The sequence below is a fragment of the Magallana gigas genome, chromosome 6 (genome assembly GCF_963853765.1).
Source record: "Magallana gigas chromosome 6, xbMagGiga1.1, whole genome shotgun sequence".
Classification (NCBI taxonomy): Eukaryota; Metazoa; Mollusca; class Bivalvia; order Ostreida; family Ostreidae; genus Magallana; species Magallana gigas.
Genome location: NC_088858.1, coordinates 41,679,928 through 41,706,844, shown reverse-complemented (window position 1 = coordinate 41,706,844; position 26,917 = coordinate 41,679,928). Strand labels below are relative to the sequence as shown.

General features: G+C 34.7%; 3 protein-coding genes across 4 annotated transcripts; 2 read left to right on the top strand and 1 right to left on the bottom strand.

Annotated features, from left to right (window-relative positions):
- Positions 1–1,278: 1,278 nt before the first annotated feature.
- Positions 1,279–3,360, top strand: LOC117690931 (uncharacterized). The gene has a single exon (XM_034475772.2). The coding sequence runs from the start codon at positions 1,279–1,281 to the stop codon at positions 3,358–3,360; it is 2,082 nt and encodes a 693-aa protein (XP_034331663.2).
- A 4,516-nt stretch (positions 3,361–7,876) lies between these two features.
- Positions 7,877–12,635, top strand: LOC105346016 (ribonuclease P/MRP protein subunit POP5). Of its 2 annotated transcripts, none has more exons than XM_066086842.1 (5): positions 7,877–7,953; positions 10,341–10,486; positions 11,111–11,245; positions 11,619–11,702; positions 12,341–12,635. In XM_066086842.1, exons 1-5 carry the CDS (start codon positions 7,892–7,894, stop codon positions 12,397–12,399), a joined length of 486 nt encoding a protein of 161 aa, XP_065942914.1. In that variant the 5' UTR covers positions 7,877–7,891; the 3' UTR covers positions 12,400–12,635. The 2 variants fall into 2 exon arrangements, with proteins under 2 accessions (XP_065942914.1, XP_011452770.1); XM_011454468.4 differs by lacking the exon at positions 7,877–7,953 and adding an exon at positions 8,847–8,969.
- A 472-nt stretch (positions 12,636–13,107) lies between these two features.
- On the bottom strand, positions 13,108–25,729 carry LOC105346010 (kynurenine 3-monooxygenase). The gene is made up of 14 exons (XM_011454456.4): positions 25,578–25,729; positions 21,114–21,183; positions 20,570–20,757; positions 19,586–19,634; positions 18,722–18,809; positions 18,060–18,228; positions 17,629–17,822; positions 17,300–17,357; positions 16,912–17,001; positions 16,321–16,378; positions 16,125–16,207; positions 14,475–14,576; positions 14,196–14,255; positions 13,108–13,755 (listed from the first exon to the last, which is right to left on the bottom strand). The coding sequence occupies exons 1-14, from the start codon at positions 25,620–25,622 to the stop codon at positions 13,600–13,602; spliced, it is 1,410 nt and encodes a 469-aa protein (XP_011452758.3). The 5' UTR covers positions 25,623–25,729; the 3' UTR covers positions 13,108–13,599.
- Positions 25,730–26,917: the final 1,188 nt, after the last annotated feature.

Here is a 26,917-nt window from a genome sequence, read left to right as displayed (position 1 = left end):
GGATGCTCTTGTAACATCTGGAACATGCGCAAAGGACTTCCAAAAAATAAGAGAAGTAGAATGTTTAATTTCTGTGAAATTCAAAGATTTCTGTATCGCTAGTGAAGACTATAAGAAATATCTACTTTCTCAAAATACAGAGGAGGCGGTCAACTTGTTAAATGAATTAGAAGTTTCAATGAACAAATGTTTTTCAATTGTAAAAAGAACAAGTGATGAGTTGAAGGAAACCAAATTTGAACTCCTTGAAACACTAAGTCATGTGTCGTCTAATGTATCAAGTTTTCAAAGAGCTAAAGCGCAAGCTGAAAGGGCGAAACTGGAACTGATCAAGAAAGAAGGTGAGCTTTTAAAACAAACAACTGATATCGAAGCAAAAATTAGTATCGTCAGACAGGAGAAAGAAATCATCTCAGCAGAAGCAGACTTCACAGAAGAAGAAAAGATTGATCTTCCGATCTACTCAAGGGAACAGATGACGAGTGCGTTTATCCTCAAACACGACCATAACCCATCAAATACCGAGGATGGCCACATTCAACAAAATCAACCATATTTTGAACAGAATCCACCAATCAGTGTTCAACATCCAGAGGCGGATGGCCGACATCCGGGATATCTAAATGCAGTTAATCAAGGTTGTGTTCCTTCAATTCCAATTCATCAAATGCATCAATTGTGTGCGCCTTCTAATTCAGTGAATCCAGTTTGTTCTACCTCGATTTCAGTGCTTCAAGTTTGTGCTTCTCAAAATTCAGTGTCTCAAGTGAATGTCCCTTTAAATTCAGTGTCTCAAGTGAGTGTTCCTTCAAATTCAGTGCCTCAGATGTGTGTTCCAAATTCAGTTGATCAACGGAGTGCTCCATTGGATGCAGCTTCTCGAGTGTTTGTTCCCTCGAATTCAATGCGTCAAGTTTGTGTTACTACAAATTCATTGCCTCATATGATTACTGCTCCAAATCTAGTACCACAACGGACCGACAACACTTCGACAATGGCCGACTTTTCAAAGTTTCTGCTACGCAAAGATTTTCTACTCACAAGATTCACCAACTTTGATGATCGCCCAGAAAATTTCAATTCTTGGAGTTCTTTATTCCGGAGTGTAATACTAGAACTTGGTGTCACAGAGTTTGAGGAAATGGATTTACTTGTAAAATGGTTGGGTCCAGAGTCCTCAAAGTTTGCACGCACATTGCGCTCCGCAAACACCCACAACCTAGCCTAGGTGTAAAGCGTATTTGGGATAGACTGAACGATAAATATGGGAGACCTGAGATGGTGGAACATGCTCTAAAACAGAAACTACACTCGTTTCCAACCCTCACAAATAAAGATCATGCCAAATTGTATGATCTCGTGGACATTCTCACCGAAATTGAATCGGCGATGACTTATCCAAAATACGAAATTTGTCTGAGCTACTTCAATTCATCTACTGGAGTACTACCCATAGTTGCCAAACTACCCATATCTCTACAAGACAAGTGGACCTCTCAAGCAGCTGGATATAAAAAACGGAATGATGTAGCATTCCCTCCATTTTCCTTTTTTGTCGAGTTCATCCGTGAAATGTGTGAAATCCGTAACGATCCTGGACTTGTATGTCAACCGTCCACAAACACAAACATGGCATACAGCAAACCTATACCTACTGGCGCAGTCACTTCTCGTAAAGTTGAAATTGTATCATCAACTCCGTCAACACGTTGTCCCATACACAATGCTGGACATTCTTTGAACGAATGCCGTGGCTTCAAAAGAAAATCACTACCTGAGCGTCAAAACATTCTACGTGATAAGAAATTATGTTTCCGATGTTGTGCCTCACAAAGTCATGTGTCCAAAAATTGTACAGCGGACATTAAATGTGATATTTGTGGTAATCCTTATCATGTCACAGCGATGCACATTGATCGTCGTCCTTCAAACCCCGAATCCCCTACACCAGTCTCAACAGCGAAAACTGCCTTAAGCAATGGCGGGGAGTATGAAGAAGGAAAACATGGGAGTCGTTCTTGCGGGAAGATCGTTTTAGTGGACGTGTTTTGTCAATCAAATCCTGCGAAAGTTATCCGTGTTTATGCGACAATCGATGACCAGAGCAACCGGACGTTGGTGTCCCCTTATTTGATAGATCGACTCGGAGTTACAGGAGAATGTACACCCTACACTCTTACGTCATGCTCCGGTGTAACGACAGTCGCTGGACGCCGTGTGAACGGATTATGTGTCAAAGCCTTGGATGGTACAACTACATTCAACTTACCGGAAGTCATTGAATGTGATTCTATTCCTAGTGAGCATCTTGAAATACATACTCCCAAAGTCGCTCAATCACAACCGCATCTACAATGCATTGCACCTTTCATACCACCCCTAGATCGCAATGTGAATGTTGAACTGCTCATAGGACGTGACTTACCTGATGTACATCATGTGCGCGACCAAATTACTGGCAGCCAAGGTCAACCCTTTGCTCAACGTCTTCCACTAGGATGGGTCGTCATTGGTGAAATTTGTATTGGTAAAGTTCATCCTCCAAAGGAAGTGAATGTAAACAAAACGCATTTTCTTAATGACGGAAGTTGCACCACCTTTCCAGTGTGTCACAACAATATCAATGTCAAGGACAATGATGATGACATATTCATACGAACACCATCTGACAACAAGATTGGACCTTCTGTTGAGGACCGCAAGTTTGTAGCTCTTATGGACGCAGAGTTCCACAAAGACACTGATGGTTTTTGGTCCGCACCATTACCTTTCAAGGAGTCAAAACCAGTGATACCTAACAATTATTCACAGGCCTGGAAACGTGCTTTGATCCTTAACACAAGTTTAAAGAAATATCATCACAAACGACAACACTTCTTAGCATTCATGTCAAAAGTCTTAGCTAGTGGGGCAGCAGAAGTTGCTCCTTCCGACATACCTGGGGAATGCTGGTATTTACCCCTTTTTGGGGTGTACAATTCGAAAAAACCGGATCAAATCCGAGGAGTATTCGACTCGTCGGCTGTGTTTCAAGACGCTTCATTGAACAGTTTGTTAATGTCTGGACCAGACTTAACAAACAACCTTGTTGGAATCCTCATGCGTTTCCGTGAAAATGCAATTGCTATCAGTGGTGACATTCAGCAAATGTTTTATGCATTTCGTGATCATGAGGATCATCGTGATTACCTCAGATTCCTTTGGTACGAGGATAACAACTTTGAAAAACCTTTAATACAATACCGAATGAAAGCTCACGTTTTGCTGTTGCCACCTATGGACTTCGAAAAGCATCATCTGTTGGTGACGATGATGTTCGTAAATTTGTTTACAACAACTTTTACGTCGATGATGGACTGACGTCGCTTGCTACAGAATCAGAAGCAATCAACCTGATGAGAAAAACACAAGCAACACTGAAAAACAACGGAAACATTCGATGTTCAATCTTACTGGATTCTAAGCACACAAGAATTACCCATGAAGTCCTTAGCACGTTTATGGCTGAAGCGACAGCGATAGTCAACGCCCGTCCACTGGTACCTGTATCCACCGACCCTGAAGCACCTTGCGTTTTGTCTCCAGCTGTTTTACTTACTCAAAAAACCGTTGATTCAAACGAGGATTTTAAAAATCTCAGTGTCAGCGAAGTTTATAACATTCAATGGAAATTTGTTCAGTCTCTAGCGGAGAAATTTTGGTGTCGTTGGAAAAATGAATACCTACAGAGTCTACAAGTGCGACGAAAATGGAAAGACACTCGAGATAACATCCAAGTTGGTGATATCGTTCTTTTGAAGGACAGTGATGCACATCGCAACCATTGGCCGACAGGACTTGTTGAAAGAGTGTTTCCTAGCAAAGATGGTCTTGTGCGCAAACTTGAAGTTCGTGTTATCAAAGATGGACAGTCGCGTATATATGTGCGTCCAATTTCTGAAATTATATTTTTGTGTCATTCCATTTAATGCTTATTGTTTTGTGACAATTTACAAAAACAGTTTCATGAACAACTTTTTGTGAACAGAGTACGGTTTATGCATTTAAGTGATATTTTCATATCAGACGGGGAGTGTGCTGTCTATAGTTTAAAATTTAAATTCTTCAGAAATATTTTTGTACAAGTTAACCACTCTGAGTTTAGTATATCCGGTAATCCTTTTTGGTACAAGTTAACTACAACGTATATCTGGTCAATCACTCACTTCCTGTCAGCCTTACTGACCAGTCCGGTCTCATTTTGTCTATCGTCTTCAATCTGGTTAGATGCGTGCCTCGAGCCACTAAGTAAGTCTTTTTAAAGCGCTAAGCATAGCTCAGCGCTTTATTGTCGTTAGACTTCTATTTCCGGTGCAAGGAATAACTGCCCTCTATGAGCAGAAATATAATCATTTAAACTGGTAAGAGGTATAGGGAACCAGTTATCTGGGTGACGGAAATGGCCGAGTAGATACGATTGGTTTGCGGGGCTTACGTACATCAGCACGGGATGCTACGCAGTGATGAAAAAATATAGTGCGTATTCAGAAGCTAAAATATAGAAAAATAAAATCGATTCTTTGCAAGAAAATGTCAAAAACTGTGATAAATTACTGTTCAAAAGGTATAATTTGTGATTTTAACATATCTTTTTTCAGGCAAGTATCCATATACGAGTCGTGATCAGCTTTAATTCACATCATCTTCAGAAAGTAACATATATTTAAAGAAATCTGGCCTTCGATACTTTAAATTGATATTCATTAAACATAAACCATTTCAATAAGGCTCATTTCCGCCTACGCTTGCACACAGTAAATTTTCTTAGAACCAAGCTAGGTTAGCGCTTTTCAGTACTTTCAGTACTTTGATTTATTGAAGTAATTGCTTAAATCTGTCAGTATTTAATTGTATTTTTGAAGTTTAGTTACAGATGACAATTTTATTATGCAGATAAAACATTCTCAAAAGTATGGCACGCCATTATGGTCTTTAAAGTAATTTACATATTTTTTCTATGTATGAAGTAAGGTTCTATATTTTCCTATTTAGTAATTTGTTATTTCTATTTGTTGTAGTTTTTTAACAATATTATTCACGACGGCAACGTTTTCCACACAAAATAAACTATGAAACCCGTGTGACTTTTGTTTGCGTTGTGCGTTGTGCAAGGTTAGCTATCTGCCTGCACCAGGCAGAATAAGCTGTGTATGCACGTTTAAGAGTATCAACTGTAGTTTCATCTTTCTTAGGATCCATAGGCAGTCTTTTTCAGTTGTAAAGTACTCTGAAAGTCGACAAGTTAAATTTATCATTATATCACAAACAAAGTGGTGTGTCTTAAGGGAAACTTTTCTCCCAGACACCACAATCGTCCACGTATTTTCGATGCTTACCATTCATTTTTCTCTTTCCATGTTTTCTTGGTTGTCGGTCATGAATCGAACATTTTCCTGGAACGAAGTCGTCAAATTGAAGTTTGCACTTTACGCTTCTCGTGAGGTTTCTCTGTCTGTTAATGGGAAAATGTGATTTGCAGTCTAGCTTTTAAGTTTGGCAAAGTTTGGACTAAAGTTTAACTCATTATTTTAGTTATACGTCAGTCCTGGGTAAAACACGTTGCATTGTAAATCTTGAACGGTCTACTGTACTATCTTGTTTCCATTTCATAGATGGATATATTACATTAATATGAGATTGGAGGATGTTGCTCAAGGCGTAAATGGTCTAATTTGCGATTAAAATTCATGAGTTTTAGCACAGTCAGGAGAAGATTCGTTAAAAGAAGGAGATTATTAAAAAGATATGAGGTAAAGCTTTTAGATAGAACACCATAGTCGGTCTAGTTTCGCGAGTAATCATTCATATGTGAACCTTTGTCAAAAGGAGAAATTCAGTAGCACTGTCAGTCTTGGTGTTGTTTTCTAAACTCATGACGAGGCCCTTTGTTATCAGTTGGATTCGTGAACAAGATCGCTTCTTCCTACTTCTACCAGAATGTTGCCGCCATCAATCGCTGATAGCACTGCCACTTTGGTGCGCATCCCAAATTTTAGAAAATAAAAATAAGTGCTGTATAGTATCAAAAGGATGCAAGTAAACAACAACTCCATTAATTTAATCAGACACTTAAACGATCCTTAAATATTTCGAGGCTCGGGGGTGTAGCGAAGTCAGTGGGCAGAGCATTCCAGTCCCTGATGGTACTTCTTCTTAATTCACTAGTACTGTATGGTATTTGGAAGGTGTCACTAGTTTGTCTGATGTTTCGATTTTCAACAGTCCTTTTTTTATCTTTAATACATGAGAGTCAGCTTGACTCTCTTTCTTCTCTCCTCTGGAGTTTGCCATTTTAGGGAATGAATCATGTCTGTTACCGATGAGGTGTTGTGATATCGGTTGGTCACATATCTGGCGGCCCGACGTTGTACCATCTCGACCTTGTGTTTATCATCCTTCAACTGTGAGTCCCAGATAGGGCTGGCATATTCTAGCGTAAGTCTTACGAGTATCTTATATGCTTTTCCTTTATTATTTGCATTTTTGATGTTGAGGTTTCGTTTAAGAAGGCTTAAGGTGTTGTTAGCTTTCTTGCAGATGTTCTATATATGCTGTTTCCACTGAATATCCGATGGTGTCGCGATAGCCGTCGTGACTGTTCAGTCAAACAGAACAAGGTTTGATTTCGATTTATAATTTTTATATAAGATAAAAACAAATAAATGTACACAATATATACACGTCATAAACACTAAAATTTTAAGTTCTCCGTTGTCACAAGTTTCCATACGGACAGAATGGGCCATCCTGTGAGGAAACGGGCTAGAGATGAGTAGGATTGGCAAGGCGTGAGACAGTGGCGGACAGGTATTATTATTGATTATTGGCGATGACCTGCCATGAACTGGATAAGGACGTCATTAAATAAAACAATAAACTTATTTTAAGGTACATGTACATGATTAATGTACCTTATTTAAACATAGGCTAAGCCACGGTGACTTAAATATAACTCTATGGCAACAACAGCGTGCCATACAACAGCACGAAACCACAGTGAACACGAACACTGCATAACTTTAAGAGTATCACACTACTCAATAAAGAATAAACACGTCTAAACGAAATAATTAATCAATAAAAAAAAGAACTGACCAATAATGTAGCTGAGACTGTGTCCAGAGAGGTACACTGCGCGTATAAAAATAACTAGTTACAGAACAACGTTTAAGAGTTTCCGTAAAGGATACTAATACATGTACGAAATAATGTAACAATAGATCTGATTTGTGACAGATGTTATTGAAATATCTAGATATTTCGCTGTTGTAACCTGTTCGAGTTGGTGGTCGTGAATTCGAAGAGTGTATTTTCTTTATTATTGGTTGATTTTTTCTTGATATTGTTAGGAAATAACATTTTTCTGGATGGAACTTCATTTTTCAAATCTCTTTTCATAATGCTAATTGGTTCAGGTCTTCCTGTAGATGAGTTGCATCAATCTCTGGTGTTGTTGTTAGGTATACAAGTATATCATCTGCGAATAACCTGGTCTTTGTTCATCTAACATTTTCAGGCATGCCATCTATATACATGCAGTAGAGGAATAGGCTTGGACCTTAAACTGACCCATGTGGGACACCTGACTCTTCTGGTATTGGCCTCGATCACAGCTGACTGCATTCTATCTTGGAGGAAGCTTTAAATCCACTTGTTTGTTAATATTGTCCTTTATTCCATATTGATCTAAACTATACAGTTATATGATAAGGCAAACATCGCCAAAAGCTTTTCTGAAGTCTATGATTAGGCAGTCAGTCTGTTTGCCCTTGTCCAGATTCCTGGTGATGTCATGATAAGGAATCCGTGTTGGAGGGGGTTTAGGATACTGTGTTGATCGGCATGATATCGGATGCTGTTGATCACGACGTGCTCCATCAGTTTGCAAGCAATGCATATCAGCGACACTGGACGGTAATTAATGGCTTCGAATTTATTTCCCTACTAATAGATTGGACAGACAAATGCAGTTTTCCAGATGTTCGATACTTCACTGGTGTCATTTGATTCCCTGAAAATGGTGGCAAGAATTAATGATATATGTGTTGCCGTTTCTTAAAGAATTCTTGGAGTGACGTTATCCGGTCCGAGTGCCTTGTGAGGGTTTAATTTTTTTAACAGTTTTTATGCCTGCTCTGTTATGTTAATCTCTGGCATTGTTTCAAAATCCCCTCTCATGTTGCAACTACTCTTGAAAATTTCTGTGGTTATTTCTGACTTCGATGAAAACGCCATTTGGAATTGCTTGTTTAGCCGGGTTATTTTCTGACTTCGATGAAAATGCCATTTGGAATTGCTTGTTAAGGATGTCCGCCTTGTCGACTGAATCTTGGTGTAAGGCGCCATCTGATTTAATAGGTGGGATGATGTTGTCATCAGCTTTTTTCTGTTTGATGTAAGTTCATAATTGTTTCATTCAGGTTCAGTGCTCTGAAGTACTGCTGCCCACCTGGGGAGTAACAATGTCCTGAATGTACTGCCATGCGGTAGGCCTTCCTTTGCTGTCTCTGCTTTTCCAGCTTTATTGTTTAATTGGTACTTCTCTTTTCTAAAGGGTGTTGTGATATTCTAAAATATTTATGCCATTTACTTGTTGGCAGTGTCTGTATAAGTGATTGACAGCTGGTATGTGATATTTCGTTTTCGGATCTCATTTCAAAGAAATTTGACGTACCCTCCCCCCCCCCCCCCCCCCCCACACACACACACACACAAATTTTTGGATCCGCGCGTGACGTTAATTGCATTTATAAAAATGTGCTATATTCCACACAAAATAAAAATTGAAATTTAATTTTAAAAAAATTTCGACTTATTCAAACACTTTGCGAAGGATTTTTTTTAATTCCACGTGTATAGGTAAATGGGGAAAAAATAGGCTCGGGTTCGTTGTTTTCATAAATCGTAAACATGGTACGCCAAAAAAATAGGTGAGTTTTGAGTTTCTTTTTTTTTATATGATTTTTTATGGCAAAAGGTAAATTTATGTTCAATTACACATGTTATTCTTTTATGTTTGAGTTAATTGAATAACTTTTCATTTGTCCGTGTTTACAGCAGGGATGTTGTACGTATGCAGGTCCAGTTCTTTCGCTTGGTTTAGATAACGTTAGCTTCATCCAACTATTCAGAGTGTATTGTCAAAGCTATTTATATGGGTAATTCTTTATATGCAGACTGTAACAAAAATGTTTATTTTAAGACAAAAAATCGCAATTTATTTAGTACTCATGTTTTCTCCATGGACCATTAAAAAGTAACTCAGCTTGGGCACCAACCCCTGTTTGTACGTGGTTTGAGTCCCATTTGGTGGTTAAATGCCCAGATGTTATACTTATTTTACCTACCAATTGCTTTATGATTAAACAATCATTTGAAAAATTCCACATGTAGATTTTCCCGCACTTCTGTTTTTAAAAAAGGCCGAAAAAAAATGCACCCCAAAAGTCGCATATAAACAAAGCCTTTATATCTTCAAACAAGATCAATTTTATTCAAAGTACGACATGGCCTCATTTCTGGAACTCTTTATTTTAAGGTAACTGACCTTTATATTTCATGCAAGTTGTACATGTAACTTTGAGATCATGAATCAATTACCCAAATACATTAAGAACATAAAGTGCAAAGTCTCTTAAAGACTAGAGACACAATTTGATGAGTTTTACATGCATTGTTTACAGAATAGTTCAAAGTTGAATATTATCACTGCACTGAAAGACGATTTTTTGTACATGCTGAAAAAATGACACATTTTAGAAAAATGTTTGATTAGAGCTACTCTGAATAGCTTAATAAAGCTATATATCTAATTCAAGCTGTATAGCTAAATTAAGAGATTGGACTGGACCTGGTATGTTCATGATGTATTGTTTATGTTTATTCTCTTTCGAGAAGTAGATATGCATAGCATAAATTAGCATTTATCGAAGAAGGCTATCTGTCGATTATGCCTGTCCTCTTGTCTTCTTAAGAGAATAGGTATACATCCCTGGTTTGCTGCATGTGTGCAGTGTTGTATTTCACTTGTGCTGAAAGTTCAAGATTTTAATTCTTATGACATATTGTCTGGCATCCATCTGGAACAAATAGTCATGTACCATTAAATTCTTCAGACAACTTTCCACCATTACTTTACTTAATTGCCTTAGACTTACTCTTGAACAGGCTAACTGACTTCGGAAAATGAAGTACATGTATATGTTAAGTTTATGTGCAGATCAAGAATCACCATTTTACATGTGAATATTTAGATTCCTCAAGGAACTTTATTTAGCAAACTACTTTTATATCAATTTCAGATATTTATTATGCGAGATAATTTACATAGATGGAAGAAGACTGCATAGAAACCTGCAACAGAGGGACATATACCACTGCGTTAGAAATGCCTTGGCCAAGGAGCATGGAGAATATGGAGTGGCTTTAGCATTAAGATCATTATCAAGTAGGGCCAAAATTGTGGGTTGTTTTTAAAATTAAAGATCAAGCAGTATGCAGATATTTAAATGATAATTTGTCATTGGAGTGTTTAGTTTATATTTTGATGAGTCTTTAGATGTAGCTTTCATACATGGTTCATCATTTATTTGATTGTGAAGGAATTTCCAATACATGCTTAACTCATTAATATGACATACCCATATAGTTGTATTAAATGTAATTATGAATTGGGCCAAAAAATTCCCAGGCACCTTCGCATTAAGTCAAATGCCGCTGCATTGATTAATTTTATTAAGAATAGAGGAATAATCCGAATATAAACTCAATTTTCAATATATGATATTCCCATTTGCTTAAATTCCAATAGAACTACGGTAATTTAAAACAAACCTGCCTGCCACATTATATCTGAACATTTTTGGCATGAGAAGCAGTACATTGATTTTTTTGTTTGGCTGTTGCGTTGTAACAATGCATAGACAAAAACCAACTTATATTATATCTGTATTTAAGGGAATAAAGAGAGAAAAGAAGGAAGAGAAAGATAGCAAAAGCTTATAAATCATGATAAAAGAATGGATTTTTCTACTTTCGTATCTTAATGTTAATTTTTGTAATTTTGTTTTAGTACAGGCATATTTCCATCCTAACATAGTGATGATCAGGGTCTCTAGGGATGCCCACAAAATGCTACAGTCTGCATTGTTTTTCATTCGGAAGATTGGACAATATGAGGCTTTCTTTAACACTCTCCATATATCAGGTAATTGTGGTGAATTGACAGAGGATATAAAACTCACAGTAATACATTGGTGTTTGTTTTGTTTTATTTGTCATAACTATAATATTATTATGATTATCCAGAAAAAAACTTTCTTTAGTACTGTAAACCAACTTTTATTCGCGTGCGAGAAATATTTGCAAGGTTAGCGAGAGCCTTGTTGTCGCGAATATTTCTCGCCACGAATCAATCCATTGTCTATAGTTTTTATAACAATACAGGTCTGGATAAGGCTTGGTCGTGAACATTAGTAGTCGCGAACCAGTTTATTGTCAGTTAATCGCAAAATAAAGTTGTCGTGAATAAAAGTTGGTTTACGGTATGTTGTTTGAATAGATTTTGTTTGTTATCATAGGCACAATTCGGACATGTCAAAAGTTCTATGTTGGTTATCTCAGAAGAGAACTTCCAAAGCTTCTTAGAGAATGCAAAACTCCAGGTAACTAGTCTAGAGATAAATGTCTATCTACACCTCTTTGTGCTTCCTCTCATGTACTGAACAGTTTCTTTTCTATACCACTTACCGAGGCTATTTTTTATTTTCATATACATATAAAGTTGATAAAATTTATGTGTCATTTAGTAAGGACAGCAGTTCAATCTGCATGGTTTAAATATTATAACTTATTGACAGTTTTCAATATGTGAGTTAAGAATTATTAGAAATACCATATATATATTATTCGCGACCTCTTTCAAACCGCAAATTATTGAATACGCAAAAATTATATCCTGTATTATTTTATATAAGAAACTTTTTAAATCGCTATAATTGACAAACACAAATTTAAAATGTTACATATTTTCCCCATTTTCGCAAATTTTGTGACACGCAAAAATAAACGGATATAAGTATATATTTGAATGATATTTTGTGGGACAAAACAAACATTGACAGTTTTCAGTATGTGAATAATTAAATATTAAAGTTGTGGGACAAAATTGATACCAACAAAACTTGTTTGAGATACTGCCTACTGGTAAATGTTTTTGGGTGTTTTTTATTACATGTATAACAGTTCAAAAAAAGGCAATTTACTCTTAAAGAATAAAGACCATTCAATTTTTCTTTTTCAGAGGAGGAAAAGGAAGTGAAAAAGGCCATTTCTTCATGTGTTCCTGTTGAAGTGACCTGAATACAATATACTGTGCTGTTGTTTTATAGACTGACATTCAAACCTTGAGCACAGGGTCAAATCTAAACTCATTTCAAAACTGTAACCAAATTCTTAGAAATTTGGATGAGTTAGCAAATGGTTTGAAGGATACAGTAAAATATGATTACTGGGAACATATGTCCTCCCTGTAAGAGCTATGATGTAGCATGTTGATTTAATATTGTAAAATAAAAATCCTGATTCAGTAAGATATTTCTTGTGTAACGTAGCATCCTTTTCAATGCGTTACTAGAGTTTCATGCTGCTCTTATGCTACCGGTATTTTATCATTTATATGTAGTTAATCTTCAGTGTACTTTTATTTAAAGTGCAGCTATTTGCAAGAACCTGCCAAATAGATACTTATGAGCATATCAGACTTTATGAAGGTTTAATATGAATTCTTGTGGATCACTAGAACATCGTTGGAGATTATGATTTTTATAGGTCATTTAAAGGTAAATAAAAAAGGTGGATTGCATTTTGAGCTTTTTTTTTTTTTTTTTGTTAATTCTAGTACAATATGCTAAAATATGATTTTAATGTGTAGAAGCATAGTTCAGCCTAGTACAGAAAAAAGCTGATATTTTCCTTCTTTGAAATGTTTATTGTGGGATGAACAAAAACTATGGGATCTCTCTCTCTCTCTCTCTCTCTCTCTCTACAGTATTAAAACAAAAACTAAAAATGAGGAACACATATTTAATATATATATTCATTTATAAGATATCAAAAATGCGCTATATTTTCAAATCATCATAATGCATAGACTTCCAAAATCCTAAGCAATCCAAAAGTAAATGTTATCAAATACATGTATTTAATGTACCAGGAAGTCATATACAGAAATACAAGTTTACATGTACTAAAACTTTAAAAACATTACATGTCTACAACAAACTGACATACAGTGAAGCATGTTTGAAAAATTCTTACAAAAATAAACTTTAAACATGAGGTAACAGTATATACTAAACAAACACAAATATACAAATTACTATACTGATAGCTGATTAATAAGAGATTCACATATCTGATTTCTTCTTTGGTGAAACTGTCCTCAATCAATAAAAGCACTAAACACATGACAATAAGCAAATAAAATTTGTTTTAAAACATTAGCAATTAACGTTCAGATCTTCCTCCTTTCTGTTTTAACGATATGAAGCTTTCTTTGTGTTACCGGTACACAGGTGGGAAGGACTCCCACAGTTCCATTGCTTTGTCTGTCAGAGTTTGGAACGTTATTCCTCTTTGGTTACAGATCCTCAGGGCAGATAATGCACACACACCCAGCAACACCATCGTACCGCCACTAAGAACTCTTGTCAGTATCTAAAATCACATTTGAAAAACATAATATAATTGGTCTTACTAGGTGAAACGCTAGTGGGGTTTTTCTTTTGTAATTTAAACCAAATTTATAAATTTCAAAGACAATGGGTTCAATAAAAATGATGATTATTACAATATAAGAAAAAGTCTTGGAGCAATTTTAAGAGGTCCTTTTAATTCATTTAATTAATGGCAAACTTTAGCGACCTAGTCGGAGGGGCATTGTTTCTAAACATGCAGCACTTCCCAGGCCTTTACTTTTCCCATATACAGGTTCATGTAATTTGCTTTATTGGTGCAGATGGGGAAAAACATCAGAACAGCTGCATTTATTAAATTATTTAATTTTTTTTAAAAATCCAATGGGTGTATAATAGAACAATATCTTTAAACTTTTGAAAATCTACTGGTATTGAGTGATAGGCAAAATAACTCTTTACCTCATCTTGATGTTTTCTTCTTGCAATACACAAATGATATCTTGTTCTGGTGAAGGCAACCTATAAGAGTATTGACTAAATGTAATTCTAATAAATTTAATTACTTTTACATGTTCATTGTGTATAATACACAGTTTGTTTTAACATTAAATGATTTATAGACTTTTTAGTAAATTATTTCAAAGTGACATTGTTTCTTGGGGAAACTTTCCTTCATTAGGTTGATATAAATGGTAAATTTGGAAGCTTCTATCTCCCCAACTGAAGTAGGGAACTTACCATTGTGTATAAGGGTATCCAGGAATTTGGAAAGATGGTAAACAATAAGTTATCCAACTTTTTTCTCATCAAGAAGAGTTTAGAATTTACAGACTTCCTCATCTATAATAGATATAAACCATACATCTATATTTCTTCAGAGACAAAATTCAGTTAACAGAAAGTTAAAAACAACAAAATATCCATTTGACACCTGAAAATGAGTTTTTGCAGAGGCTAAGATAAGATAAATTCTTTTTTAATGGACCAATGTGGTTTTAATTCACAATTTGCATCAAGAAAAGTATATGAAACGTGTGCTACAAAATAAACTTCTGGCTCAGTTCTATGAGGTCTATAGATCAGTGTCTGGTTGGTTCTCTCTAGGTATGCTGTAAATGCCAATGTTATCTCATTTCTCTTCCTCTGTCACCTATAGCAATTTAGCTTTCTTATTATGCCTATATTTTGTGTATGCATTTTAAGTGGATTTAAACCCTTTACCAACCAAAGCTTGCAGGGTATGAAAGGGGATTCACATTTACAGGGGGCTTGTTAATTGTCTTTAACAGTCAGTCCATAATAATACATGAACAATCTTTCAAAAGACACAGTTTAACAAGGCAGCAATAAAGCAAATTATAAACTAGACTTCATGAAGATAGTGACCATCCCAAAGGGCCCCACTTAAATAATGAAAATGGCATAAAACGTTAAACCAAGCTCATTGCCCCTTACCAACAGGCTTTTGGATTTAATAAGAGCAAGATTAAGCCAATGGGAAATAATTTGTGGTCTAATACTGAATGTTAAAGAAATATGCTATGACCTTCACATTAAACCTTGAAACTTGGGTTAAGGTCATTGCACACCCTTTACCCAAAAACTCTGTTTATGTGAAGCATGATCCAGATAGGGCTAAGGGGAGAGTACGGTAAATATGATCTGAAATTTTGGTTTGATATGGCCTTGTCTGTTGACCTAGAAAAGTCATTGAAGGTCACTGCGAACCATTGTAACAAAAGCACTCTGTGGGTGATGTATGAGCTAGGTTAAACCAAGAGTAGAGAATATATGATCCTGACAATGATTTTTCAGATAATTCTGCTTTTACCTTAACTTTAAATCTACAATGGACAAAATATATAAGTCAAAAAGATATCTTAACCTAATTATTTGATTTATTTGCACTCACTGGCAGTATATGACTTCAGAAGTAATGCTACTTTTCAGAATTCAATAAAAATCAGTCATTTATTAAACTTTATGATGTCATATTTCTAAATTGTGGGCACTTAAATCAAAATGAAGATTATGAAAAAACTTCAAATGTATATATACCGGTATGTTGAAAGAAAACAAAGAATTACAGTAAAATGACAATGTTCATTTAAAGGGGCCATTTTAGGCTCAAATTATATACATAGTCCTTTACTTCAAGGTCACTGCACAACCTTTACCCAAAAGCACTCTTTAGGTGAAATATCAGCCAAATTGGGCCAATGGAGAGAAGATATGCTCCAAAAAAAAACTCAGATGGACAGATGAACAGAAGGACATCCGGATCGCCTGATCACTGTAGGGCACCAGCAAAGTGGGGCATCAAAAATCTTTAACTTATAAAAGAGGGATACAAGTTTCTTTAAACAGTCTGGTGACCTAATATTATACCTCCACATAGTTGTACATGGCCAGATCACAGATAGCATGAGCATCCACTGTCCTAGTCTCGGAGTACGCCGGCAAAGCCTTGGCTAAAATTACAAAGCAAATTAAAAGATGAGGAGTAATCCATTGCTTATTTTTGTGCATTTTTTTTTAAACAAAAACAAGATTTAACAAATATCTAAGATTTCCGTGAACTTACAGAAATCATTCTTATATAGGTCCAGCATTTCATCCAAAGCAATACAGTCTTCAAATCCCTGTTTTGTAATAAAAGATTATTAATAATTAATAATTATTACTCACAATGAATATGTCTATTAATTATTGTTACCCATTGCCAAGTGTGTTGCTAACGCTGAGGGTAATAGAACGTATAACCAACTGCATCTAAACCAATCAGATTTCAATATTTAACATGAAAGTGTAATAAAATAATTTGTTACATGCGCGTAAATTATGCGCGTACGGTTCGCCATAGAATTCACATATTTCTATATAAAAGCAGTAAAAATTTCTCTAAATTAAGACATTCAGTATATAATAATAAATTAAATAGAGCCTGCTTGGGAGGATAACAGTTGAAATTGACACCCCTCAAAAACCATTGTCAACCTCCGCCTCGCGTCGGTTGACAATGGTTTTCTCGGGTGTCAATTTTAACTGTTACCCTCCCAAACAGGCACTATTTATATAATACTGTACAGAACCTACCATCAAGTACTGTATATTTATAGAGTACATGCTTAGTACATGTTTGAGTACAAGTAAAACAAAAAGTCTCCATACTTACCGCATTCATTCCCTGGCCGTAGAATGGTACCATGGCATGTGCTGCATCTCCCATTATCAGTCCTTTGTCTTCAACATGGTAGGGTGAGCACTGAAATACATGTACATAGAACTGTATGATATAAACATCCTCATAAATTTCTAATGTATTTCAATGAATCGTATGCTGTGAAGCACTCATCTTGTTTTTATCTATGCAAATTTATCATGTTTACAGTTGATTATCAAAGGATTACTATGTATAGAGCGCTTAAAAGTCAATTCTTACTTCCAAAGACCTTCTACATTGTACTGGTAAGTGACCATGGCTGGTATAATTTGAACTGGTTATTTGACTAACCTACATGTAATATACTTCAAGAGAGTATATGTTGTATGAATTCAGTTACCTTTATGGATACCATGGGTAAAGCTTTACTGGACATGAATATTTGTTTCAGGGTTTCTCTATAAACAACAAAAATCACATGATGTCTTATAGGTCAATATTAGTACATGTATCATAAATATTAGCAACTAAGTGGGATCCTTCTAATTAAATAGACACAAAAGCACTTTCATCTTGAGAGCTGATTTTGACTATTCAGACCAAAAGTTACAAATTCTCCCTTATAAAGTAATAACCATAACTTTTCCAACTTATAGAAAGGTGGAAAAACTGACGTCATTTCTTAAATTTTTCTTTTTAATTAAAATGTGTTAATAGTAAGGTCCTCACTCTCCCATCAGTGGAATAGAATCAGGGAATTTGTCTCTGAAGAAGTTCATAAGATCCTCCTCTGTCTTAATACTGTTGAAAATTTCAAAAGGCATGAAGAGAGTGCATGTGAAGGATTTGTCCAGATTGGGTAAGGCGATCATCATGAATTCATTCCTGGGCCATATGTGGAGATAGTTTGTTTCCATCAGATACTAGAGTAGTTACAAAAATATATTAATTAGTGATATTAATTAACACATTGAATTAAATATATAGACACAATTAACTTCCCATGATGAACAAGAATTTCAATTTTAATTGACAAATACTTTTTCTCTTTCACAATCTGCATTAAACCTATCAATAAGAACAATCACTTCCATACATATCTGCATTATTTTACATATTTTAATTTTTCAAATTGCAGAAAACATGATTTTTAAATTTACTTCATCTTTGGGAGATGGAGGGATTGTCAATTCCATGTATCCATGGGGAATGTACTGTTGCTGGTAATCCAGCAGTGTGGCTTTCATCATCTCTTTACGCACACCTGAGAAAGCTCCATCATTACCCACAATTAGGTCTACTGTCTTTTTGATCCTCTTTCCTTCATTGCTAAATTGTCAAATTGATATCATATAAAGGAATGTAGATTTCCAACAATTCATATGCAAAACAACAGAAAACTTTCCAAACTAATATCTTCAATGTATCATATATTAACATTTTGACAACTATGATTGATCAATTTCAGTCCCATCAATCTCTCTCTCAATCATCTCTCTCTCTCTCTCTCTCTCTCTCTCTCTCTCTCTCTCTCTCTCTCTCATCCTCAGCCTCAAAATAATATTGTTATGATCCTAAAGATCTTTTTTTGTTCAATTCTTTATCACTCTCTTTTTTTTTTTAGATTAATAGAAAATGTTGACATTAAAATTAAGGGATCGGCCCCCAGGGGTTAAGTTGTACCTGGTGAAGATTATTTATATTGTTACAATTTTAAAATCACTTTGTTTAAATTTTGCAGAACGTTAATGGTGAAATCTTCTCTGTGCATAACTAAAATGCAAAAGTGTGTTAATTGTTTCGATTATAGTTTAACACTTACTTAATGAACTCCGCTTCTCCCGTTTTAAAATCACAGCTAACCAGTTTATGTTCAAAATGACAGGTCACATTTGGGTTCTTTTCAGCAGCTGTCAAATTACAAACACCAGAATTCATTCATAAATGCCAGTACACTATATCTAGAAGATTGTGAAAAAACAAAGCATTGGTGTTTATCTATCAACACAACTGTCCCTTATCTCAGGAAGTATTAGCACAAGAGTAGACAAGTTATACTTTGTTTAAAATATTCTAAATGAATACAAAGAATGAAACTATTGAAAGAAATGGTACAGAGGTTGTGTTCAGGCTGCAAAATTATGTCTATTGTTTATTATTTATGTGTACCTGCGAGTATAAAGTCATCATAATATGACTGTGTACAGTAATACATGTACTTATTTGCACACAATGTCATTTCCCTGAACTACCCCATGTACTATTCATCAATAACTTTGATAGCAGGAAATTCGTGCACACAATTATGCCTTTGGGATTTTAGTTTGAGCTAACTGATACAGGCACGCAGCATCAAGGGGGGCCTGCCCCCTCCCCCCTTACACGTTTTCTCACACTGAGTAGAGATTTTTTTTTAATTTACATCTATAAAATTGAATTATAGACTAATTGCAGTTCGCCCTTCCATTGTTGGAGGGAGCATATAGGAAAGGGAAGAAAAATAAGGAAATTAAGGGGAATAAAGATGCCCCCCTCCATTGTTTCCAAAATGATGCTACGTGCCTGTACTGATACATAATAGAAGACCATAAATGGAGTACATATTACTGTAACGTACAGAAGTTCCCGAATATGAAAATTCAATTTTGCTTTATATTATAGAATTACATAGTTGTACACATGTTACCTGTCAGAAGTACTTCATTTAATCTTCTCCTATCTACGGACATGATGTACTGAAAAATCATCCAAAAATTCAATTACTGATATCTCTTAAAAGGATTATAAAGAAAGTTGATAAATAGTCTTCTTAATTGAAAAAGTAAAGATTTCTTTTTGCTTGAAACAAATTTGATGAGGTTCCTTTTTTTAAACTCCTGGTGATCCTTTTGATGAAAATGAAAGAAAACTAGAACTGTCTGAATAAGTCAATACACAGGCAAGTACTTGTTTCTGTGATTAAGTTTACCCCATAGCTACACTATAAGGTGAACTTTTTTTCATAGATCAAAGCAAGCACCTTTGGCTATAATACCTCCTGCAAGACTCGTGTCAAGTGCAATGTGAATTTCCTCAATTAAACACAATTATTATTAATAAAAGTTTAGAATTTTTGATAAAATCTCCCTACAACTTACTGTGCATGGTTTCATTTATATTCAAGGGTATCAATTTTCGTGGTAAAAGTGAAAAACACAGTTTCAAGGATATGTAAATTCGTGGCAAATGATCCTATCAATACAAACTGTTAGTTGAAATTGCACTTCAATGAACATTTATTTTCATGGATAAACTTAACAACAAAATCCATTAAAATTGGTATACGACGAATATTAATGAAACTACACTATTTTAATCAAATAAGAAAAATATCAAAATGTCACTGTAGATAATACTTTTACTCTTATATACACAATTAATCTATATCTAATATGCTGATCCAATTTTTTCTGAATATACAGGTTCGTGTACTAATATGTATACACACAATAACAATTCTCATTTAATGAAGGCAATTAAGTCCTTGAAAACTGCTGCATCTAATGCACCGGTTTTCAAGGTAATACTTATCCAAGTCTTAACAGATTCAATTCATCTTTTCAAAATTCCCTTATTTCCCAAACTTTGTTTGTACTTTGCAGTGATATAATAATATCTTATTGATCCTCACCTGATCTTCCTTTCCATACAAGATAGGCCGTCTTGATCCATCCGGGTCATGTATCATCCGGGCATGCATCGGGATGCCATTCTCCAGCACGGTATCCTCCAATCCTACCATACGCAATGCAGTGCGACCTCGCGTGGAGAGGGCCAGATTAATGCTCCGCCCCTTAACATGTTCTGCTTTTCTTATATCTGCCAAAAAGTACATACCGGTATTAAAATTATGGAAACTATATTTGTTGAGTTTGATTAGTTTACAAATAAACAAGTCAAGAGTGAAGAATGCTTCCGTATTTTTCCTCCTTTCTGCATTATACATATTAAACAGACATGGTCATGACAATATGTATTTACATAATGATACGCATACTAATTGTACATATATATGCATAATTTATTATTACTGTAGATCCTTACCGGCATTTTCTTTCTCTTTTTTTTGTGCTTCTAATGTATTTTACATGGATATAAATCCTTGCATTTAATTAGAAATCTACAGTACCGGGGTATATATTGTATTCAAGAAGCAAGCTTAAATGTTTTCTTACCACTTCTTTTTTCATATAGATCTACAATAAAGCCCCTTTTGGCCAGAAAACACGTATTCAAAGCACCAACCTACGAAAAGAAAATAAGAGTATTTAGAGATTTAGTTAAACCCTTTTTTGTTATAAATTGGTAAATGTTATTAATACATGTATCCTTGACAACTTTTAAACAAATGACTATAAGAATATTAAACTTTTGCTATTATATCAGTGTATTTCTGCATGAGCAAGATCAACTGTGCAAATATAGTTACATGAAACCTCATTATGAGGGGACCTTTGAACTTCAGGGGTAGGGTAGGTGGGAGCATGCCGCATCATGATATGATATTATTTCTTTTTCTCACTTTTGTTACTAAAATATGGCATTTAATAATGATATGCAACAAATGAATTTTGTTACATAACGTTAGTCATCTGCTTTCCTATATTCAATCAATGAAAAATGCTCTCAATACACGTATTTGTTCATAACAATAACCAAGTTTGCCTTTGTGTCTAAAAACTTCCTTGCCATATCTGCATGTTCTTGACAATATGACGGATAAACATCACAAACTTCAATTAAATTTTTTTTCCATTTTATCGAAATGACGATTTTAAAATCAATTTTACAGCTCACATATTTTTGATGCTAAGGTATTAATGATAAGAGCCTAAAGGTACCTCAGATTTAAGACTTCATTTAAGAAATATTTTTTTCATTTAAGAAATATATTTTCCTTAAAAAGCTTCCTTATATAAACTAATATCTTTATTGCCCACTTCTGTATGTAAGATCATTCAATTGATTACAAAAAAACTTACAAATCAATACCAACTTTTATTAAAATTTCTTAATGTACATGTCTTCATATGTTTACCATGTGCCATGTAATTATTCCAGAAAATCAATTTAAAAAATTAACTCCAATTGCATGACCCTGATACTAAAGTGACAATATGATACTTGTATTGTGGGCCCTCAAGATGATCAATACCATCGATGTATCATTATATTGTTACAACTTTAATGTGATAAATACTTAATATCTAAATGTAAAGTGTGAGAATTGGTGTTTTTTTAATATCAACTGAGTTACATGTATTGAATATCAATATATAATATAATTATGTATATTGCCTCAAAACGGCAGTGTAATCTAACTACATGCACTAGATCAGATTGGAAATAACGTGAATAATAAATGAAATATAATATTGCATTCAAACTCACTATTTTTCACACAAAGGACACATTGCTCAAAGTTCAAAATTAATTTTAAAATAAACCAACACATATATAGTAAACCCCCCCCCCCCCCCCCCCCCACAGACCTGCAGCTAAAAAAACACCTAATCAAGGTCGAATTGATACAGTTTAATCTCCCTCATCATGCTCATAACATTTGAAGGTTGGGGGAGGGGGGTCATGTGATAGATGGAACACTTTGACATGTCATTATTTTATAAAAGTGTTAGTACCATTTTATGATATGCATCAAGTGCAATATGTCACATAGTGACCTATAGCTAGCTTGTTTGGAACATATAAAATTTTATTGTATCATTAATAATATGTATATGAAAAGTGAAGCATGTGTTAAATATGATAATTTTCTTACCTCCTCATTTCCTATCAAATTAGGGGTGCGTCAAGGAGACAATTTGAGCCCCACATTATATAAAATGTTTATAATGGACCTGCCATCATATTTACAGGGCTGTATTGACTCTATATCATTATACTCAAAAAACATAGACTGTTTAATGTATGCTGATGACATAATAATCTATTCATCATCACCAGAAGGACTTCAGCAAAAATTAAATGCTTTAGAGAAATATTGTGATGACTGGGGTATGCAAGTTAATTCCAATAAAACAAAAATTATTATATTTAATAAAGCTGGGAGAACAATAAACCATAAATTTAGTTATAAAAATTTCAATATTGAATGTGTACCAAATTACAAATACTTAGGCATTCATTTCGCAGCTTCAGGGACTTTCTCACTGGCTAAGGTGGAATTACACAAAAAGGGACTGAAAGCTTATTTCAAACTACGAAAAGACTTCCTGAGTCTAAACCCCGGGATATCGACTAGCTTAAATGTATTTGACCACACTATAAAGCCAATTTTACTTTATGGCTCTGAAATATGGGGAATCTTTAACGTCAATAACATAAAAATAAAACAGTCTAATGATATACTGATACAACAATGTTATAACAACTTAATAGCTGAAACTTTACATCTAAAATTTTGTAAAACCATATTGGGGTTGAATAAGAAAAGTATGAACCATGCTTCACTTTCTGAACTAGGAAGATTTCCTCTACATTGTGATATTGTCAATAGATTACTAAAATATTGCTACAGATTAGAAAATTTAACAACAGAGTTTCCTCTATTAAAAGATGCATTTGTATGTAGTAAAGAACTTCATTTCGCCCAAAATACAACTTGGTATTCCTCTATTGAAAAGCTACTAAACATTCTTAATATTCAAAACATTATGACATATTCTAAAAAAGACTTTGTTACTTCTTTAAAACAATCTCAGACTAAAAAATATTTGATGGATTGGCAGTACTCAAATGAAACACTTAAAGATGGCAAACTTGTTACTTATTTATTTTTGAAAACTAACTTCAGACTGGAAAAGTATTTAACTATATTAAGACCTGAATACAGAAAGCCAATCTGTAGACTGCGGATATCAGCGCATAGACTTTTTATTGAATCGGGCAGATATAATAACACACCTAGAACAGAAAGAATATGCAAAAATTGTACACTTAATAAAATTGAAGATGAAGAACATTTTCTTATCCAATGCAGCAAATTACAAAAGAAAGAGAGGAACTATTTGATTTAATTTCATCTAAAGCAAAACATTTTACTAGTTTAGAAGATAAACAAAAATTATTTTGGATTCTAAACTGTGAAGAATTAGATATATTAAACTCTGTTGGTAAATTTTTACAAAAGGCATTGCCTTAATTTGTTTTCCTATTCAAATATTGGTTTTTTTATTTTTCAATCATATGATAAACTATTTCAAATTTGTATGTGCATTTGTATCTTGACATATTTATGTATGGTGTTTAACATAAATATATAGAAGACACTATAGTGAATGTATGGAAACATACATAATTATACATATATATATATATATATAATTTAAAAATGATAAATATCCAGAATAAAATCACAAATTGATCCTATTGACCGCAAACGTTTTCACCATTCCTGGCTCTTCAGGCAGTTGTGTACAAAAAATCACACACGCATGTTTTATGATTTTTTGTACACAACTGCCTGAAGAGCCAGGAATGGCGAAAACGTTTGCGGTTAATAGGATCAATTTGTGATTTTATTCTGGATATTTATCATTTTTAAATTATTTAAAACTGTGCCGATTTATTTTTTGTTGTATTGGGAAATATATATATATATATATATATATCCATATATACTATTTAATTGTTCATGTCTGTCATAGTTCTTTAAATCATCCAGCTCTTTCCCTCTTGTATATGTTTATTGAATGTTTTATGTTCATTGGATGTTGCATGTCAACAGTCTTCATGTTGCCCCTTGAGGGCCCTTAATTGGTTAATAAAGAAACTGAAACTGAAACTGAAACTATACTTCAAAATGTCCAATAGATCTCCTTGGTTTCATGATATCATTTGCAGGACACAGACAATGTTGAACATTAAGACAAATATTTTTTCCTTGTTCGTTGAAATAAACGTCTTTTATGATATACTATCATAACTATTAAACATATGCAATTAATCTAAGCTTACATAGCCCCCCCCCCCCCTCTCCTTTTTTCTCAGCTCCATGAAAAAAACTTCAAAATACTGCAGGCCCAGTATAGAAGTTCTCTGCTTGAATGTGTGTCATGTGTTGTTTTGTACATGACCAACATAAGACAGGCATCAATATTCCTGATGAAATCACATGACCTCCACAATCTATGAAAGAGGTATAACTATATGTGTGTACATCTATGTTCAGCCAGGGCTGTCCTTGAATAGGCTACAGTTGTAAATTCTCTGTTGAAATTTTTTATGCGCGCAAACCATGTATACAGTTAGCAGTTACATAATTGAAATTTCTCACTTTTTTCTCTTTAAAACGCATGCACGTCTTAATGATTTACGACCCTTTTCAAAAACTTAATTCATATGCAAATTATAATTACCATGAAGGCCCCGTAAAAAATTATAAATGTACACTTTTAAAACAATGCACATATTCTTATTAAAGACGGTAGTTATAAACAGTATTTTTCAAAAAAAACGAACTATATGTATATTTTAAAACTTTCACAATATCCAAGACCATGCGTGTGTTTACATAAATAGCATTAATTGCCAGTTCCCCAATTATATACCATAGCACTGTAACTAATCATAGAGACAAATGCATTAAATTGGGTCATATAATATAAAAATAAACTCACCAGTCCACCGCCGACAACAACAACACGAGGTTTCCTCTCCGACATCGCTGTTTTAAAAGCTTTCAGCAGTTCTCAGTTTGGTCTGTGTGTTAACGACCTTCACCCACACGCATGGCACTTCGTTGAGTCAGAATTCTATTGGCTGAGTGACACACACCTCCAAGAGCCTAATAGGCGGATCCGATGATATTCTTTCTTACATGAGTAACAATCTTCGCAATCGATACATAGGAGTCTGATACATAATGTTCCTGAATTAGCCCCCGTCCCCGTGTTATGTTAAGTGGATATTTGAGTTTGCCGGGAGGGGGGAGGGGGCGGGGTTCTGAGGTATATTTTCAGTAATTTCCTGGGGGGGGGGGGGGGGTGTTGGAAACTCCTATCCCTATAAATGTATATCCACGCATAATACTACATTGATTAGGATGACCCCCTCCTGTCCTTTACAAAATCCATAGCTAAGGATTCATCTAAGGTTATACATATGGTCACGATTTTTATCAAAAAAATTTCTTCCGTGTTTACAATGCTTCATGCAATAAGGCATGCATTCAAAATGTGGGTGTCATTTGTTGAGTTATTAATTATAAGCGAGTTACAGAGCTTACAATATTCTTTGCTATATAAACAAAGCTTTTTAATGTTTACATTTTGAATATTAAAGTGAAAATCCCAGTTTTAGACCTAAAACTGTGAATGTGTTAAACTGTTAAACGTTAGGAACCGTTTATTTATGCTGAAAATGAATAAGAACATAAACAAATCAGCTTGAAATTTTTTTTACTGGTATATTGATCCTACGTAAACACATGCTGTTATCTATCGAGCATGCGGATTCCCGCTCATGCACATGTGAGTATGATGTTATTTGATCATAAATATGAGTATATTATCCATCACACTGGCTAGACTGATCCTCAGAAATATTGAGAGAAAAAAACCTAATTCCCAAAATCATGAAAATCCTAATCCGTTGGGGGGGGGGGGGGGGGGGGAGTAAACCTATACTTCCAAAACAAAAAAATCTTTCCGGCCATAACATTCTTTTCCCCAAAATCATACAAATCCTAATCCGTGGGGGGGGGGGGGGGGGGGGGGGGGCTAGTATACCTTTCACTCCAATTTCTCAATCTTTCAAACGCGTACATTATGGAACAATTATGTTTCCTGCGAAAAAAAGTGTGGGGGGGGGGGCTGAACCCTCTATTCTGCTATGTGCCTAATGGTTAGGTCTAACTTTGCAAAAAAAGTGGGGGGCTAAGCCCCCCCTACCCCCCCCCCCCCCCCCCGGTTCCAACGCCTATGATCCATGATAGGCATGTATAATGAAATACGGAACT